This window comes from Phocoena phocoena, chromosome 6, assembly GCF_963924675.1.
Source record: "Phocoena phocoena chromosome 6, mPhoPho1.1, whole genome shotgun sequence".
Taxonomy (NCBI): domain Eukaryota; kingdom Metazoa; phylum Chordata; class Mammalia; order Artiodactyla; family Phocoenidae; genus Phocoena; species Phocoena phocoena.
Window position 1 is genome coordinate 8500684 of NC_089224.1, and position 20736 is coordinate 8521419.

The 20736-nt window shown below is 38.7% G+C and overlaps 1 protein-coding gene and 1 pseudogene across 1 annotated transcript in view; both read right to left on the minus strand.

Annotated features, from left to right (window-relative positions):
* Positions 1-20736, minus strand: part of MTMR9 (myotubularin related protein 9) — a 90256-nt gene that overhangs the window by 44060 nt on the left and 25460 nt on the right. Inside the window, exons 4-6 of the mRNA XM_065879155.1 lie at positions 7994-8167; positions 5034-5251; positions 3759-3920 (exon numbers count right to left, since the gene is read on the minus strand). Of these exons, the coding sequence (XP_065735227.1) occupies positions 3759-3920; positions 5034-5251; positions 7994-8167 (554 nt within the window). The remainder of the gene's footprint in view (positions 1-3758; positions 3921-5033; positions 5252-7993; positions 8168-20736) is intronic.
* On the minus strand, positions 15025-15367 carry LOC136124776 (large ribosomal subunit protein P1 pseudogene; annotated as a pseudogene).

A 20736-nucleotide genomic window follows, 5' to 3' on the forward strand; every position in this document is an offset into this window, starting at 1 on the left:
CTAATAGAGAAATGCAAGTCAAAACTACTGAGGTATTCCATCACACCATTCAGAATGGCCATCATCAAAAAGTCTACCAACAATAAATGCTGGAGAGGGTGTGGGGAAAAGGGAACCTTCCTACACTATTGGTGGGAATGTAAACTGACATAGCCACTATGGAAAACAGTATGGAGGTTCCTCAAAAAACTAAAAATAGATCTACCATATGATCCAGCAATCCCACTCCTGGGCATATATCTGGAGAAGACCACACTTCGAAAAGATACATGCACCTCAGTGTTCACTGCAGCACTGTTTACAATAGCCAAGACATGGAAGCAACCTAAAGGTCCATCGATAGATGAATGGATAAAGAAGATGTGGCACATGTGCACAATGGAATACTATTCGGCCATGAAAAGGAACGAAATCGGGTCCTTTGTAGAGATGTAGATGGATCTAGAGACTGTCATACAGAGTGAAGTAAGGCAGAAAGAGAAAAACAAATATAGTATATTAACGCATATATGTGGATCCTAGAAAAATGGTAGAGACGAACTGGTTTGCAGGGCAGTAATTGAGACACAGATGTAGAGAACAAACGTACGGACACCAAGGGGGGAAAGTGGCGGGGGTGGTGGTGGTGGTGGTGTAATGAGTTGGGAGATTGGGATTGACATGTATACACTGATGGGGATAAAATGAATGAAAAAAGAATGAAATAATGCCTTTTGCAGCAACATGGATGGACCTAGAGATGATCATACTAAGTGAAGTCAGACAGAGAAAGACAAATATCAAATCATATCACTTATATGTGGAATCTAAAAAAATGATACAAATGAACTTACTTGCAAAACAGAAACTGACTCACAGACTTAGAAAACAGACTTAGGGGTTACCAAAGGGAAAGGAGGGGAAGGGACAAATTAGGAGGTTGGGATTAACCTATACACACTACTATATATAAAATAGATAATCAGCAAGGACCTACTGTAGAGCACAGGGAACTCTACTCAATACTCTGTAATCATCTATATGGGAAATGAATCTGAAAAAGAATAGATATATGTATATGTATATGTATAACTGAATCATTTTGCTGTACACCTGAAACTAATACTATACTGTAAATCAAATATACTTCAATTAATTAAAAAAGGAATTAACCACTTAGGAGTATAAAATAATTTTATGACTCTAGAAAGTTTTATTTTGTAATTATTTTCATATTTCTTTTTTAAATTGTTTAGAAATGAATAACAAAATATGTTTCCCCCTCCAAAAGTTTAGCTTTAATATGATATCAATGTTTTTTTTGGCAGACAAATAGATTATTATTTTAAATAACTCAGTTGATAGGAAGATATCTTTGGAAGTTTTCCTTGTGTACATATACTAGCCCCTGGGAATTAAATACTGGTGTCAGGGCTAGGTTTAGAATTTGACCCAAAATAAGCATGCAAAATGCTTGCACAAAAAGAAAAATCCCTCTGATAAACTGAAAAACATAAAATCAGTAACTACCAGTGAAATTATCTGTTGTTCTTCTTGGTTATAAGTATTTCTCATTTTATTCAGAGATGTATGTTTTTGTTGATGAAATTGTTGGTGTGCAAACATTTAAAAATTAACCCCCAAAAGGCAACTGGGGTCACATCTATCCTATTTTAAAACAGCAGCCTAGATTTTTTTTTAATATAGAAGGATAATGTATCAAAATACTTCGTGTTCCATCTTGCACAAGAGTGAGGCAAGTTTTCATGCTTTCCTATAGAAAAAGTTGTTAGCATATATTAATGTGCTCCCAGAGTCTTCCTTCAGCTTTCTGAAGCAAATAAGGAGACCCTTCTGAAACAACCAAGGGATGGGCATTTTTCTCTCTGAAATAGATTTGCTCTCCCAGCTAAAAGTTTGTATGTTAACCATCCCTGATGTTACTTAAACCAAAAACAACAACAACAAACAAACAAAATAGCATAGAAAATACCAGAGCAGAACAACAGCCATTTAAAGATCCAGGAAATGATCCAGAGACATACACTCAGGGGTCTATCTGTGTTATTCCTTAATTATTTCTTACAAAAAGGTTGGAATCTCAGCACTGCCACTTGGGCTGTAATCAGTACAACTCAGGCAACTTACTCTGATTTTATTTTTCCTTATCTATAGAGGTAGGGTAATAATACATAACAATTGTTGTTTGGAAGCTTAAATGAAATTATATATGTAGGGCTTCCCTAGTGGCGCAGTGGTTGAGAGTCCGCCTGCCAATGCAGGGGACACGGTTTCGTGCCCTGGTCCAGGAAGATCACACATGCCGCAGAGCGGCTGGGCCTGTGAGCCATGGCCGCTGAGCCTGTGAGTCCAGAGCCTGCGCTCCGCAACAGGAGAGGCCACAACAGTGAGAGGCCTGCATACCGCAAAAAAAAAAAAATCTGGTTTTCAGAAAACCTCCTTTCAGTCTTTGTCCCGTCTGCTTTCAAGTGGAGTAACTGATGCCTTATCGAGGAGACATCTATTCTCTGTGGAAGCTAATGAAGACATTAGAGTAGACATGGACCAAGACAAGGACTTAGCCAGCTCTTCTAGGGCCTGTTAGAGCATCCTGTGTGAATGCAGATCAGAGTTCTAATTGAAATTCATGTTTATGTGGGTTCATTTTTAAGCAAAGTGTTCTCTGTCTTTGAATTGGCTGCTAGGAAGTTCAGCACCGCCCTCCACCCCATCTTTGCAAGCGTATAACATTTTAAAACGACTTCCCCTGGTGGTGCAGTAGTTAAGAATCCACCTGCCAATGCAGGGGACACGGGTTTGAGCCCTGGTCCCAGAAGATCCCACATGCTGCAGAGCAACTAACCCTGTGTGCCACAACTACTGAGCCTGCGTGCCACAACTACTGAAGCCCACACGCCTAGAGCCTGTACTCTGCAACAAGAGAAGCCACCACAATAAGAAGCCCATGCACTGCAATGAAGAGAAGGCCCCACTTGCAGCAATTAGAGAAAGCCCGCATGCAGCAACGAAGACCCGACGCGGCCCTAAATAGATAAATTTATTTTTTAAAAAAAAACAGGTTTAAAATGAAAAAGTAAATGAAAAGGGCATTCTAAGCTTCTGCAACAACTTATACCAATCCTTCCGTCCCTGTTCAAGTCTTCTGCCTCAAGTCTCGAGGATTAGCAACTTTCAACTGAGTGAATAAACTAAAATCACTTCATATACTTCACATCACTACCATCCAGTTTTCCTTAACTTGAGATCCAGATATAACTGCACATATCAAGTAGTCTGTAACAAGATAGCTGAGACATTAGAAAGGATCATTTACTGTGTAACAAAATTACATGTTTCCTTTCATTGCTATTTCAAAAGTTCCTTGAAGGCCAAGTTTGGCCCTCTGAGGAGAAATAAGAAAACTTCTTTTCATTCTTTTTCAGTTTAAGAAAAGGAAAATTGGTAGATTCACATTTTAAGGATTTTTATAGAAAAAAATAGGTCCTTTAATACTTAAAAAATTTTTGTCATGGAAGACATGTATATGTATATGGCTCACATTCATTCAACAAACATTATCAATTAAATGCCAGACTCTACACACATACTTCACTGACACTGAATGGCACTGACTATCTTCTATAGTTATTTGTAAAATGATGTAAACATAAGACACAGACAGGCATGAACAGTAACATAATACACAACCACAGGTCTGGATGGAAGCAAAGTCTTGTTGGTGTGAGTGGCCCACTCTATAACCTGGAGATGCACTTTACCTGTCGAGACACTGAGCTGCCAGACAGGCAGTTGTCAGAATCTCCTTGATGTGAGTCAGCCAGTTGGAGGCTTCCAATCTACTGAGCCATCGGTCCATGTTATGTGTTTGGTCATTACAAGCTTCCACAAGTTTGATTAAGCTCTCCTGAAGAATGTGATACCTTTCAAAAACAAGAAAAAGTTAAAAAGAAGAAAGAAAGAAAACAGAACATAGAACAATGAAGGAAGAAACCAAATCAAAAACTCAGCCTCCAATATATATCCAAGGGCAAAAGCAGCTACAAATACTATAAAAATATTTACCTTGCTATATAATAACTTATAGGGTTAAAGACTGAAAAACTAATATTTAAACATGAGTGTGAAATGCTTAAAATGCCTGCGATGGTAAACTCTTCCTCAACTGAACAGATTAAACCCAGTTTGCATAACTGAATTATCTGACTGAGAAGAGGGCCACAGCACTGCTTTTTGTGACAGGTCACAAAACAGCATCACTAACATCTGTGTCCCGTTCCCACAGAATCAACTCTGGACACCTGTACTGTCACAGCAGGGATGCCCAAGGCCAGCTCAGATCCCATTGTTTTATTAACTCTAACTCCTACCCACTCACCCACCCAGAAGCAATTATAAACCACTAATTGCAAGCATAAAGGAGATGATACAGGTAGAGGAAACAAGGTGTGAAAATAAGTGTGTATCAGGGAAATTAAATGTCTAAGTCTTTTTGACTTAGGAAAATATAATTATGTGTAGCATATCTTTTCAGTAAGTTTGGTGACTGCTGATCTACAAGTAGAGGAGCAGACCTCATGGTGATGAAATTTCAGAGCTAACAGAGAAAAAATGCTATCTGATCAAAACTCACTTCTGAGCATCCACGATAAGTTTTCTGCTTATCTTATAAAACACAAGGACAGGGCTTCCCTGGTGGCACAGTGGTTGAGAGTCCGCCTGCCGATGCAGGGGACACGGGTTCGTGCCCCGGTCCGGGAAGATCCCACATGCCGCAGAGCGGCTGGGCCCGTGAGCCATGGCTGCTGAGCCTGTGCGTCCGGAGCCTGTGCTCCGCAGCGGGAGAGGCCACAACAGTGAGAGGACAGGGTATCGCAAAAAAAACCAAAAATCACAAGGACAGGATATCCAGCCAATTTTTGACTCAAGTTAATATGAAGGTTCATTTGAAAACTTGTGATTTTTGAACAGCTAAGGGCTCACCCACACTAAATATATTCAAATAAGAGTCCAGTACTGTCTCCCAAATCTTTTACCTCTCAATGGACTTATGAATCCGCCTCCACTGGGGATAATGAGCTTCTTGTTCAAAGCCGCCTCCTTTGGCTCTAGCTTGCTGAGCTACGTTTAGAGGTCGGGTGTCAATGATGTAGCCACGCTTTCCTGCCCTGAGGGTAGCATTTATCAGCTTCTCATCTTCTTTGCACCGTCTCCCATTTGTGCCAGTGAGTGGCTGACCACTTCGCATAATAACCTACAAGGACAATAGAGTCTAAAATTTAACAGTAGCTGCTTTTTAAAGTTTCTGAAAGCAGAAATGAATTAGCTACATTAAGAATATCTCAAAAACACAATTCTATAAAGAGTAATGTACCACAGTGTTCACTGCAGCTCTATTTACAACAGCCAGGACATGGAAGCAACCTAAGTGTCCACTGACAGATGAATGGATAAAGAAGATGTGGCACATATATACAACGCAATATTACTCAGCCATAGAAAGAAACGAAATTGAGTTATTTGTAGTGAGGTGGATGGACCTAGAGTCTGTCATACAGAGTGAAGTAAGTCAGAAAGAGAAAAACAAATACCGTATACTAACACATATATATGGAATCTAAAGAAAATGGTCATGATGAACCTAGGTGGGGGCTTCCCTGGTGGCGCAGTGGTTGAGAATCTGCCTGCTAATGCAGGGGACACGGGTTCGAGTCCTGGTCTGGGAAGATCCCACATGCTGCGGAGCAACTAGGCCCGTAAACCACAACTACTGAGCCTGCGCGTCTGGAGCCTGTGCTCCTCAACAAGAGAGGCTGCGATAGTGAGAGGCCCGCGCACCACAATGAAGAGTGGCCCTCGCTTGCCACAACTAGAGAAAGTCCTCACACAGAAACAAAGACCCAACACAGCCCAAAATAAATAAATAAATTTATAAATAAATAAAGACTCCTGTTCTCTGTTTAAAAAAGAAAGAACCTAGGGGCATGAAGGGAATAAAGACGCAGACCTACTAGAGAATGGACTTGAGGATGCAGGGAGGGGGAAGGGTAAGCTGGGACGAAGTGAGAGAGTGGCATGGACATATATACACTACCAAATGTAAAACCAATAGCTAGTGGGAAGCAGCCGCATAGCACAGGGAGATCAGCTCGGTGCTCTGTGACCACCTAGAGGGGTGGGATGAGGGTGGGAGGGAGACACAAGAGGGAGGGGATATGGGGATATAAGTTATACGTATAGCTGATTCACTTTATTATACAGCAGAAACTAACACACCACTGTAAAGCAATTATATTCCAATAAAGATGTTTAAAAGAATAAAAAAATTGTGTGTCACTTCGGAGATGAATTTGATCCTAAAACAAAGAAGTGTTTCTATGTATTGACAATAGTTAATCATTGTAAAACAAAAACAAGACTTGCACTTTTACACGATTTTTCTTCCTACTATCTCAAAATACTTTCACATAATAAATTATAGTTCCTCTTTAAGATCAAATATTACAATTCATTTAGTCAGTGAATTAATTATCCAGCAGATCTGGGCCTGTAATTAAGATAATGATAACAGCCTACACACCAGGAAACTTTGGCTTCAACTACATAAACTTAGGGTTGGCAGGTTTTATCAAGAATTATAAAGAGAAAAGGCACTGATGGTAAAATAAAAAAAATTTATGTACTATTATTCTTGTTTTGGGAATCACTTTCAATATCTTGAAAACTACTTATTTATTCTTTATTCTCCAGTGGCCTTCTTCCAGTATTCTAGGACTTAACCACTTGACTCCAAAGACCAAAAACTACAACTTCGAAGTCTGCTTTTGAAACTTTTCTCAAGAAATCAATATCTGTTATACTGATCTATTCCCTGGCGAATGGTTTAGAATTATTTCAAGCTCGTCCCATAATACAGGGGTCCCCAACCCCCAGGCCGCAGACCGGTACCAGCCCACAGCCTGTTAGGAACCAGGCCGCAGAGTAGGAGGTGAGTGGTAGGCGGGCGAGCGAAGCTTCATCTGCCGCTACCCATCACCTGCATTACCGCCTGAGCCACCCCCAACCCTTTCAGTGGAAAAACTGTCTTCCATGAAGAGTCCCTGGTGCCAAAAAGGTTGGGGACCAGTGCCATAATACATACTGTTATCTTAACTACCCTGAAATTTAACACAAGGAAGGTCATCCAGAGGATGACAATGGCTAACTCTCAGACTGCACTTACCATGTAACTGGACGCAATAATAAATTTTATGAGTTGTTAAAATACTTTATGGTGAACCCTAGTGAAGAGAAATACTGCTGACCAGGCAAGATAGGTGACCTGATTTCTAGAAATCCCTTTATCCTAAATATCTACACTTGACTTACTACCAGGGGAAAAAGGAAAATGGAAGACAGCTATAACTTACCCACTCATTTACTACTGGATTCAAAATGAGAAGAAGAGTTTACTGACAAAGAGAAAATAAGAGGAGAGAAATAAACTTCGAAAATATTTAGGAAACGAACACACAGTGAGCACTTGCCTATTCAATTCCTGACTCCTGTGTTTACTTAGGTTGTGACTAATGACATGTGTCACTCTTTTCCCTTCTGAAAATAAAAACGTCTGTTCAATTTACCTTTCACAGGAAAATCTGGTGAGAATAATTAAAATAAAGTATCATACCATTATTCCGGTCAGAGAAATTTATTTTTCTACCTAAGAGTGTTCATTTTAAGTATAAACTAAACATTAGCTCCCTTTGTACTGAGTCCTAAAGATACACTTCTTTGGGCTTTTCTAAGGTTAAGCAGCATCATGGAAAGAATTCAAAGTCATGTCCTGATCACAGAAAACACTCTACTCCTGATTCCCTAAAGCTTAAATAACAGAAGTCCCAGCGGGAGAGACTAATCACTTCAATGAACAGGTACACAGAAAAGGGGAACATTTCTAAGAACCTCAAACCAAGTCTTCCAGTCGATTAAGCAGTAGTATTTATTGTTCACTTACCATTCCATTCTTTTTATGATAATAGCTGAGTACTGGGAAGCGTCCTCCATGTCGAAACGTAGCTACCTTCCGAAGAGCTTCATCATCGATGGCTTTGGGTACTATGACAATTGGTGGGTAAGAGGGGCAAACAGCAAATTCCTTATTGACATAGCTTAACCTCCATTCACTGGTCTGAAAAACACAAAATACTTCAAAGCTAAGCAAGTATCTCAATGTCACAAAATAATCTGAAAACTTTTAAAGCTTAGAGATCAATTTTCATACAGTGAAGAAGCCATCTCACAGGAATTTAATAGAAGGATACCTAGCCCATACTTAAATACTTCCACAGAAAAGGAGCTCCACTCTTCAGAGCCAGCTTCCTACAGTGCTAGGTATCCCTAGTTCCTAGAAAGTTCTTCCTCCTATTGAGCAAAACTTATTGCTCTGTAACTTCCTCTATTGTTGTTTACTGTGATTTCAGTACAAGTTCCCCACTTCACATGACATCTTATGGAATATATGAAAGAATTGTTTCTCCCTTAGTCTTCTATTCTCCAAGTTAAATATATTAAGTATATTTATGAATATCAGGGCCAACATCATCTCATTCCTTCTTGTCTTGGTACCATTTACTTTGTTAATGGTACTCTTAAACTACAGCAACAGGAAGACTAAAACTCCAGATGATGCTTAACCAGAACAGAACACTGCTAATACTTACATCAAACCCCTTGCTCATTTCTGTTATTTAAAAAAGGAGAAAAATGAGGAAAGACTGTTAACATCTCTCTTAAAGCAATAACAACTTAATACTAAGAGAGATTATACTTAGAAGTCAATGAAATAATTTCAAACTCAGTATGCTAAGAACCAAAAGTACACAACATAAAACTATCAAATGACAAATTATTTCTAATATCAAAAATGAAAATCACTTAGAGACTGTAAAAAGCTTTGCACAGCAAAAAACAAACAAACAAAATTATGTGTATGTAAATTTCAATATGTTCCTATAAATCAGAGTTGCCCTAACATGCTGGCCATGGCTTGTAGTATCAGGAGGATAAACCAAAGCATGTTTGATAAATGTATTTTTTTTAAAAATCCTTTTACAAGATACAGTATCATATTTTTTAATTAAATTTTTTCACTGTTCAGTTATTCACATTACTAATTTAAAAGACAGTTTCTAAAAAATTATTTTTTAAAAAGGAAGTTACCTGTTTCCTGCTCACACATCATCTAATTCCCTTTCCCCAGAAGCAACCATTTTCAACTCTTTCAGCTGTTCTTTGTTTTTTTTTTAATTTTTGGCTATTTTTCACAATTAGGTATTACTTACTGATTTCCTACTCCAGAGAATGCTATGATTCTTCATTGACCTGCAATGCCACTTCTGTAAAATATTAACTTTCCACACGTTGGCCTCTCTATTCTGTCCCACTTGTCTAGCTGCAGCAAGTCCATCCATGGCTTTTAGAATAAACTTTGTATTTAGTAGGCTAAGTCTCCTAGAATCCTCTTCCCTCCTTCTTGCTCTTCAAGAGAACCTTGGTTCCCCTTGATCCTTTGCTCTTTCATGTAACTTTTATCAAATTCCACTTAAAAACCCACTGGTGTTTTAATAAGATGGCACTGACTTTATAGATTGATTTGGAGACATCTTTATAATATTTAATATCCTTGTCTATAAGCATAGTGTCCCTCCACTTTTCAAAGCTTTCTTAATTTTTCAATAAAGTTTTAAAATTCTCTCAATAAACATCTTTCATATCTTTTCTTAGATATACTCCTAGGAACATTATATTTTTACGGCATTTTAGTTGTATGTCTTCAAAATTATGTTTGGTGTAGAGAAATGCCTACAATTTCAAGATTCTTTCAGTTTCCTATGTAGAGAAGCATATAATCAACAACTAAGAGCAGGGACTTCCCTGGTGGTCCAATGGTTAAGACTTTGCGCTCCCAATGCAGCGGGGGCAGGTTTAACCCCTGATCAGGGAATTAAGATCCCACGTACTGTGTGGCCAAAAAAACCCAACTAATAGCAATTTTGCTTCTTTCATTTCAATCCTAATACCTTTTATTTTTCCTTCTTGTCTTCCTGAGTCAGCTATGAGTAGCAATGGCAGGCATCTTTGTCAAACAAAAGATTTGCTTTTTGTGTATTTTTGTTTTTGTAGCTACCCTGTATCAGATTAAATAAATTCCTTTCAAATCCAACTCTGCTACGAGCTTTTATCATAAGTAGATGTTTAATTTTATCAAATTGTTTTTTTTCTCTTCTAATTTTGTTTCACCATGTATGTAATTTGTCTTTTCTCTTTGGTTAATTTAGTGATATTCTCTTTGCCTTAATGTTCAATTTTATCAAATTGTTTTTTTTCTCTTCTAATTTTGTTTCACCATGTATGTAATTTGTCTTTTCTCTTTGGTTAATTTAGTGATATTCTCTTTGCCTTACTGTTCAATAGCTGAACTCAATACATCTAAGTAAAAATTTCCTTTTGATTATCCTACATGGTGTTTGCTGGGATACCCTTGTGCATCTTTGCAGTCCACACCTTCCCCTCCACACCCAATACTAGGAAATCACTAATCTGCTTTCGGTCACTTTTAGTGTCTTATCTAAGAAATCTTTGCCTAACCTATGGTCATAACTACTTTCTCCTGTGTTTTCTTCAAGAAATTGTATACCTTTAGCTCTTATGTCTTGGTCTATAATATATTTTGAGTTAATTTTTGTGGATGGAAGTAAAGGTCTAGATCTATTTTTTATCAGTCCAATTGTCCCAATGCCATTAGTTGAAAAAAACTCTCCTTTACCTATAGAATTGTCTAGGCACCTTTGGCAAAAATTGACCACAAATGGGAGAGTTTATCTCTAGACCCTCTATCTTGTTCCATGGATTTATATATCTATCCTTAAGCCAATATACCACATTCTCTTGATTACTGTAACCTGATAGTAAAATTTGAAATCAAGTAATGTAAATAATTTAGCTATTTCTTTTTCAAAGTTGTTTTGGCTATTCTAGTAACTCTGCGGTTCCATATAAATTTCAGGATAATCTTGGCAATTTCTACAAAGACATCTATTGGAATTTTGATAGGAGTTGCACTGAATCAATAGATCAATTTGGAGAGAATTAGCATCTTAATGAGAGGTCAGCAAACTATAGTCCACAAGCCAAATCCAGGCCCCTGCTTGTTTTTGTAAATGCAGGCATACCTCAGAGACATTGCAGGTTTGGTTCCAGACCACTGCAATTAAGTGAATATTGCAACAAAGCGAGTCACAAATTTTTTGCTTTCCCAATGCATGTAAGTTATGTTTACACTATACTGTAGTCTATTAAGTGTGCAACATCAATATGTCTTAAAAAAATAAAATGTACATACCTTAATTTTAAAATATTTTGTTGCTAAAAAATGCTAACCATCATCTGAGCCTTTAGCAAGTCATAATCTTTCTGCTGGTGGAGGATTTGAAATATTTTCAGAATTACCAAAATGCAACAGAGACATGAAGTAAGCAAATGCTGTTGGAAAAATGGCACTGAAAGACTTGCTTGACATAGGATTGCCACAAACCTTCAATTTGTAAAGAACACAATATCTGAAAAGCACAATAAGATGAAAATGCAATAAAATGAGGTATGCCTGTAAGATACTATTGGAACACAGCACCACCCATTCATTGATATATTATCTATTGCTGCTTTCATGCTGTAACAGCAGAGTGGAGCAGCTGTAACAAAGATTTCATGACCCCCAAAGCCTAAAGTATTCATTATTGGGTCCTTTACATAACTCAGCCCATTACTGACTGATCTTAACCATACTGTCTTCCAATCCATGAACATGTGTTTCTCCTTTTATTTAGATGTCCTTTAACTTCTCTCAGCAATGTTTTGTGTTTTCCAGTGTATAGATCCTGCCCTTTTGTTAAATGTATTACTAAGTATTTTATTCATTTTAAGATTGCTTATTGCCAGTTAGATTTTGTACACTTGTACTGAGCAACCTTGCTAAACTTATTAGTTCTAGTTATTTTGTTCATTTCTGCTCTTATTTTTATCATTTCATTCTTTCAAGTTACTTTGCTCATTTTCTTTCCCAGTTTCTTAAGTTGGAGCTTAAGTTGGTGACTTTAGACCTTTCTTCTTGTTTTATATTAGCACTTTAACATTTTAAGTTTCTCTCTAAACATTGCTTTAGCTATATTCTACAAATTTTGATATTATCATTCAGTTCAAAATATTTCCTAATTTCCTTTCTGATTTCATCTTTGAGTTACAGATTATTTACAAGCATTTTGTTTAATTTAGAAATACTCTGGGTATTCCTCGATACCTTAGTGTTAACTGATTTCTAATATAATTACTTTGTGATCAGGGATTATATACTGTATGGTTTCAATCCTTTTAAATTTATTGATATTTATTTAATAGCCCAGCGTATATTTTCTCTTAGAAAACACACCATGTGCTCTTGCATGTTGTTTATTGTGCAGAAGTTGGGAAGTAGTATTCAATGAATATCAGAGAGTGTTGTTCAGATTCTCTGTCTCTACTTGTTTTGTTGTTATTTTGTTTTAGTTTAGTTGTTCTATTACTTGCTGAGAGGGCAGTTTAAACAATCTACAATCATCACAGAATTGCTTATTTCTTCATTTCCATCAATTTTGGCTATCAGGCATAAATATTTATTTTTATATATAAATCATTATGTTGTCCTGCTGAATTTTATTATTATGAAATGACCCTCTTTATTTGATAACATTCTGTGTCTTGAAGTTTTTTTTCTTTAATCTGGAATTAATAAAGCTACTTCTTTTTCATACTTATTATTTTCATGGCACATTTTCCCCACCCATTTATTTTCAATCTGTCTCTTTATATTCAAAATGCATCTCTTGTACACAGCAATATTTGCATCTTGCTTTTTTCTTCTTCTTTTTTTGGCCACACCACGCAACTTGAGGGATCTCAGTTCCCCAACCAGGGACCAAACCCGAGCCCTCAGCAGTGAAAGCCTTGGAATCCTAACCACTAGGCCACCAGGGAACTCCCTTGCTTTTTTCTTTAATTCATTCTGACAGTCTCTGCCTTTTAATTGGAGCATTTAGCTCACCAATATTAAATATTGATACAGCTGGATTTTAGTCTAGCATTTATTTTCTGTTTGCCCCTTCAGTTTTTATTGCTGTTTCTTCTTTCCCGCTTTCTTTTGATTTAAATACTTTTTAGAATTGCACTTTAATGTATTAATCTTTTAATTATACCTCTTAACATTTTTAAGAAGTGACTGCTTAAGACAATGGTTCGCAGCTAGGGGTGATTTTGCCCCAAGAGAACACCTGTCAATGACTGAAGACTACTGGGGTTGGAGGAGAAGAATGCTACTGGCATCTAGTGGCAGGCCAGGGATACTGCCAAACACCCTACAATGCACAGGACAGCTTCTCACAACAAAGAATTATCTAGCCCAAATGTCAACAGTGCCAAGTTCGAGAAACTCTGCTTTAGGGATTATAATATATATTGTTAATTTAAATATTAGCCCACATTACATAATATGTAAAAACCTTAAAGCTGTACTGATCTATATCCATTCAGCCACACCACACCCAGTCATTTTTAATGACATAGTTTCCATACATAATATGTCTACATATACTATAAACACCACAAAGGCAATGCCATAGTTTGTTTTTGTTTTTTTAATAAATTTATTTATATATTTATTTATTTTTGGCTGCACTGGGTCTTCGTTGCTGTGTGCGTGCTCCTCACTGTGGTGGCTTCTCTTGTTGTGGAGCACAGGCTTCTGTAGTTGTGGCACGCGGGCTCAGTAGTTGTGGCTCGCAGGCTCTAGAGCGCAGGTTCAGTAGTTGTGGTGCACGGGCTTAGCTGCTCCGCGGCACATGGGATCTTGCCGGACCAGGGCTCGAACCCGTGTCCCCTGCACTGGCAGGCAGATTCTTAACCACTGCGCCACCAGGGAAGCCCCCAATGCCATAGTTTTTGCTCTAAGTAGTCATACATATTTTAAAGACACTAAAAAGAAAAAAAACAGCTTGTTATATTTACCTAGAATTTACCATTTCCAATATTCTTCGATCATTTTGAGTATTCAGGTTTCCCTCTGGTATTATTTCACTTCAGTCTGAAGAACTTCCTTTAACACTTCTTATAGTGAAGGTCTCTTGGTGACAAATTCTTAGCTTCTTTTTATCCGAAAATGTTGTCTCACCTTCCTCCTTGAAAGATACTTTCACCAGATACAGAATTCAGGGTTGATAGGTTTTACTCCTTTCAACACTTTAAAAGTTTTGTCTTCTAGTCACCATGATTTCTGATGAATAGTCCACGGTCATTTGAATTGTCTCTGTGTATGTAATGTGTTGTTTTTATCTGGCAGCTTTCAAGATCTTCATGTTATCATGGTTCGTTGACAGTCTGACTATGATGTGCGTAGCATGATTTTCTTCATACTTATTCTGTTTGGGGCTTGCTAAGTTTTTTAAATTCAGAATATTCACCAAATTTTTAGTTTCTGAACATTATTTCTTTAAATATTTTTTCTACCTATTCTGTCTATTCTCTCCTGGATCTGTAATTATATATATACTAGATATTTTGATATTGTTCCACATATTCTTGAGGCTCTGTTTATTTTTCCATAATTTCTCTTCTCTCTTTATTTCTCCAAATAATTTCTATTGCTCTAATTTCAATTTTACTGTTTCTGTCCTCTGTCATTTAGCCTAGTGAATATTTTATTTCAGATACAAATTTTTCAAAAAATGCTGAGTTCCATTTGACTCTTCTTAATGTTCTCTATTTCTCTGCTGAGGTTTCCTGTCTTTTCTCTCATTTTAAGCATAGTCTCCTTTATGGAAAATGGGGCAGTTTAAACAGCTGCTCGAAAGATCTTGTATGATCACTTGAACATCTGAGTCATCTGGGGGTTGGCAATTGCTGATTGTCTTTTGTTTTTTGCAAAGAGCCCAGCTTTTTGTGTTACTAAAGAAGTTTAGTTTAGTCAAAAAAACCAAAGCCCATGTCATCATCAGACTCTTCAGATTCTTCTTTCTTTGCTTCCACTTTCTTCTCCTCAGCTGGGACAGCACTGGGGGAGGGGGCAGGACCTCCTGCTGGGGCAGCACCAGCTGCTGGGGCAGGTCCACCTGCCCCCACATTGCAGATGAGGCTCCCGATGCTGACACTGGCCAAAGCCTTTGCAAACAAGCCTGGCCAAAAAGGTTCAACATTTACACCTGCTGCTTTAATGAAGGCATTGATCTTATCCTCCATGACCGTCACCTCAGTAGTGCAGGATGAGGGCCAAGTAGATGCAGGCGAGCTTCGAGACGGAGGCCATGGTGCGGGTGAGTGCTAGCCAGGTGCTGCCAGGAGCGATGCTAGTCACCGGATGAAGTGAGGGCTGCACCCCAATGCGGCCTTAGCTTCCTCAGAAGGACCAAGCACCTTAGCGGCAGCTGAGGAAAGGGAGCTAATTGTCTTTTTTCTTAAGAACAGGTCATAATATCCTGGCTTAACTTTGGACTGTATCCTGGACATTGTGAATGTCCAGAAACTGAATTCTATTACACACCTTTGAAGAGTGTTATGGTTCTGTTTTACAAGGAAACGGCTTGTTCAGACTTAAACTGCAAACTCTGTAACATCTGAGGTGCACGGCAGCTCAGACCTTAGCTCTGACTGCTCCCAGTCTCTCCCATGCAATCATGGATCAAGATTCAGCCAGAGATTCAGGGTTACATACAGAATCAAGGTTCCCCTCCTCTGGCTCTCTGGTTCCCCAAGCCCTTCCTCCCACCAGAGAGAAAGTGGGCTTTTCACCAGAATGTTAGCTGTCCTATACCATCAATGCCATAATTTCACTGACCTCAGGACAAGGCCCACAAAATAGGAAATTCACTCTGTCATTCACTTCCTCTAAGTTTTGACGCCCCTCTAAAATATGCTGATTTCTGTTCACTTACCAGAGCCTCCAAGTAGTAGTTTTCTGTATTTTATTCATAGTTTGTCATTGTATATCTACAGGAGGTCTTGTGAGATAGAAGCTACTCAACCATTACCTTATCATCATCTTTGTTGTATATAATTTCTGAAGTAGTAGATTGGGGGAGTACTGATATACTATATATGTCTATGTCAGCAAAGTATCTGAAATAATATTTCATGATATTCTAGAATAAAAGCATGTTAAAAGGGGAGGAACTCTTAAAGATCATTTGTCCAATACTTTCATCGTGTAGACTTGGAAACTGAGTCCCAGAAAGTCAAGCAGCCAACATATCTGGGATGCAACATAAGATATCTTGATAGCTAGTTTTAGTACTCTGTCTTCTCAATACCATACATCTCTTTTGGATATAATAGAGAAGAAGGGACTGGCTAATACTATTTAGAAAGTTTTTTAGATGGTCAAAAAACCTTACTCGACGAATACTGACTAAGTGATATATGTCTACCTGGCAGAGGATTCCAAAGATATATAGAAGGCCTTATTGTCCTTTTGTCCTATCCTGCATAAATGCACACATTCCTATATTCATTCGCTCAACAAATATCTACTGCTTGCCAATCATGTGCTAAGAATACAGTAGATACCCTGAGAAAACCATAATTCAAAAAGAGTCATGTACCGCAATGTTCATTGCAGCTCTACTTACAATAGCCAGGACGTGGAAGCAACCTAAGTGTCCATCGACAGATGAATGGATAAAGAAGATGTGGCACAGATATACAATGGAATATTACTCAACCATAAAAAGAAACGAAATTGAGTTATTTGTAGTGAGGTGCATGGACCTAGAGTCTGTCATACAGAGTGAAGTAAGTCAGAAACAGAAAAACAAATACTGTATGCTAACACATATATATGGAGTCTAAAAAAAAAAAATGGTTCTGAGGAACCTAGGGGCAGGACAGGAATAAAGATGCAGACGTAGAGAATGGACTTGAGGACACGGGGAGGGGGAAGGGTAAGCTGGGACGAAGTGAGAGAGTGGCATGGACTTATATATACTACCAAATGTAAAATAGATAGCTAGTGGGAAGCAGCTGCATAGCACAGAGAGATCAGCTCGGGGCTTTGTGACCACCTAGAGGGGTGGGATAGGGAGGGTGGGAGGGAGATGCAAGAGGGAGGAGGTATGGAGATATACGTATATGTACAGTTGATTCACTTTGTTATAAAGCACAAACTAACACACCATTGTAAAGCAATTATACTCCAATAAAGATGTTAAAAAAAAGAATACAGTAGAGAATGACATGTATGTTTCCCACCATCCTAAAGTTTATATTCTAGCAGCTTGTATCCTAGACCAGAAGAGAGACAATAAACAAACAATGAATAAGAAGCTTTCACATTAGTGACCCCCTCCTTGAAGCTCGCTCTTCCCTTGGCTTTTTCCTCCACTCATCCCTTACATGGTTCATCCTTGGCCCCCTATTTACTTTAGATGCTTTCCCTCGGCAATATCAACTTCTCCCCATGGTTCCCACAATGTATACATTGATTATGCTCAATATTTCATTTTTAACACAGATCTCTCAAATAAGCTCTAAACTATCTCTTGTACATATTCAATGACATGTACCACACAGGCCCTTTGAATTTGCCATCCCCACAACTGAACTCAGCTCATTCCCTGTCAAACACATTTCTCTTTCTGTCTTTCCCATTTCAATGGTAAAACCTAGATGCCACTGCCTGTTTTACCTCTCACATCCAGGGAGTGGGTCACCAACTCCTTTTAATTCCACTTCCTGAATCCTTCTGCACTGTAACCGCTCTGCTACTGATCCAACCATCTACTTTATGTTATTACAGTATCCGATTAAGCATTTTCTCAGCATTTTGCAACAGAACTGACTTTCTATAACACAGATCTAATAATTTCATTTCCCCTGTGTCTTGTGGAAATTTTGTCAGCACTTATTTTATTGTATTCAATTACTTAGATAATTATTAGACTTTGAACAATTAAAGGAAGGGACCATGCTTTGCTTATCTAAAATTTCCATAATCTAGCAATAGTAAGCAAATACCATTAAAGATGTTCTCATTAAATTTTTGGATTACAAAATTTGCAGGAATTTAAAACAGAAATTCAAATATACAAATTGCTTAAATAATTAGCTAACCCCAAAAGGAAATGCCTACGAGGAAAAATATGTTGAATATAAGAATGAATGGGGGCTTCCCTGGTGGCGCAGTGGTTGAGAGTCTGCCTACCAATGCAGGGGACACGGGTTCAAGCCCTGGTCTGGGAAGATCCCACGTGCCACGGAGCAGCTGGGCCCGTGAGCTACAAATACTGAGCTCTGCGCGTCTGGAGCCTGTGCTCCGCAGCAAGAGAGGCCGCGACAGTGAGAGGCCCGCGCACCGCGATGAAGAGTGGCCCCCGCTTGCCACAACTAGAGAAAGCCCTCGCACAGAAACGAAGACCCAACACAGCCAAAAATAAATAAATGAATAAATAAATTTATAAAAAAAAAAAAAAAAAAAAAAAAAAAAAAAAGAATGAATGGGGGCTTCCCTGGTGGCGCAGTGGTTGAGAGTCCGCCTGCCGATGCAGGGGACACGGGTTCGTGACCCGGTCTGGGAAGATCCCACATGCCGCGGAGCGGCTGGGCCCGTGAGCCATGGCCGCTGAGCCTGCGCGTCCGGAGCCTGTGCTCTGCAGCGGGAGAGGCCGCAACGGTGAGAGGCCCGCGTACCGCAAAAAAAAAAAAAAAAAAAAAAAGAATGAATGAATGGACAAACAAACAAAAAGGCAAGGAGGATCCCTTAACAACACATGTATAAGGATGAAGGGATTTTAGTTTATTTCATTAGTAATTTAATTCTGAAAAAGGCCAATGCAACTTTGGGGTACAGTAAAGTATCAGTAATAGTTCCAATCTACGCTAAATGTTACGGGTACCATGTTTTAAGAGAATCAATGACAAACTGAAGGCCTTGCTGAGGAAAGCAGCCAGAACAGGGTGGGGCCCTGAGTTCAGTACTATGGGAAAAGGCTGAAATAAATACTGATATTTAATCTGTAGAAGAGGAAACTTAATGGGGACATAAAAGTTCTTAATTTGAAGAACAATTCATAGTAGAGGAATAAGACAACCTGAAAAACACAAGACAACATCAGAAACATGGGGTCTAAGTACAGGGGAACTTCAGCTTGGTATTAGGACTGTTCCCATCTGGGACGTCACTGTGTGATTTTGCAAATTCTCTTGCACTAGAGATTTCAAGCAGAAGCTGGACAACCACATCGTGGATGTGTTAGCACAGAGGATTCTGCACAGAATAGGAGACTGATTTGAACGTTGGGTTGTTGAATGTAGACTTAGACTGGTTCACTTATGGCACCTAACTACAAGATAAATCATGAGCAAGTCATTTATACAGACACTTCTGGATAACCAAGAAAATCATCCAGACATCTCCCTTCCAGATCAAACTGTGACTGCCATTTTCCACCTAGGAAGTAACTAAGGATTCCTCTAAGGTAGCTGTTAGCTAGTAGTTAATGAATACAAAAGAAAAGCATCATGCATTTGAGAATGCTTACTATGCAGTTTTTAATGTTATAAAGACCCTGAATATAAATGTAAATACAGGTAGATATCCACAAACTATATAAAAATGCTCCATACAGGTGGGGCAGCGTGAATTGGCGAATGAATCAAGGGAACTGCAAGGAATTCAGTATAGCTGGGGTAGGAAGCTAGAGAGCCGTGTGGATGAAAGGCTCTTGGTGCTGCAGCCAGGAGTCAGTGCTGTGCCTCTGAGGTGGGAGAGCCAACTTCAGGACACTGGTCCACAAGAGACCTCCCAGCTCCACATGATATCAAACGGCAAAAATCTCCCAGAGATCTCCATCTCAACACCAGCACCCAGCTTCACTCAACGACTTTAACAAGCTACAGTGCTGGACACCCTTTGCCAAACAACTAGCAAGACAGGAACACAACCCCACCCATTAGCAGAGAGGCTGCCTAAAATCATAATAAGTCCACAGACACCCCAAAACACACCACCAGACGTGGACCTGCCCACCAGAAAGACAAGATCCAGCCTCATCCACCAGAACACAGGCAAGAGTCCCCTCCACCAGGAAGCCTACACAACCCACTGAACCAACCTTAGCCACTGGGGCAGACACCAAAAACAACCGGAACTACGAACCTGCAGCCTGCAAAAAGGAGACCGCAAACACAGTAAGATAAGCAAAATGAGAAGACAGAAAACACACCGCAGATGAAGGAGCAAGGAAAAAACCCACCAGACCTAACAAATGAAGAGGAAATAGGCAGTGTACCGGAAAAAGAATTCAGAATAATGATAGTAAAGAGGATCTAAAATCTTGGAAACATAATAGAGAAAATGCAAGAAACATTTAACAAGGACCTAGAAGAACTAAAGCTGAAACAAGCAATGATGAACAACACAATAAAATATATTAAAAATACTCTAGACGGGATTAATAGCAAAATAACTGAGGCAGAAGAACAGATAAGTGACCTGAAAGATAAAATACTGCAAATAACTACTGTAGAGCAGAATAAAGAGAAAAGAATGAAAAGAACTGAGGACAGTCTCAGAGACCTCTGGGACAACATTAAATGCAGCAACATTCCAATTATAGGGGTTCCAGAAGAAGAAGAGAAAAAGAAAGGGACTGAGAAAATATTTGAAGAGGTTATAGTTGAAAA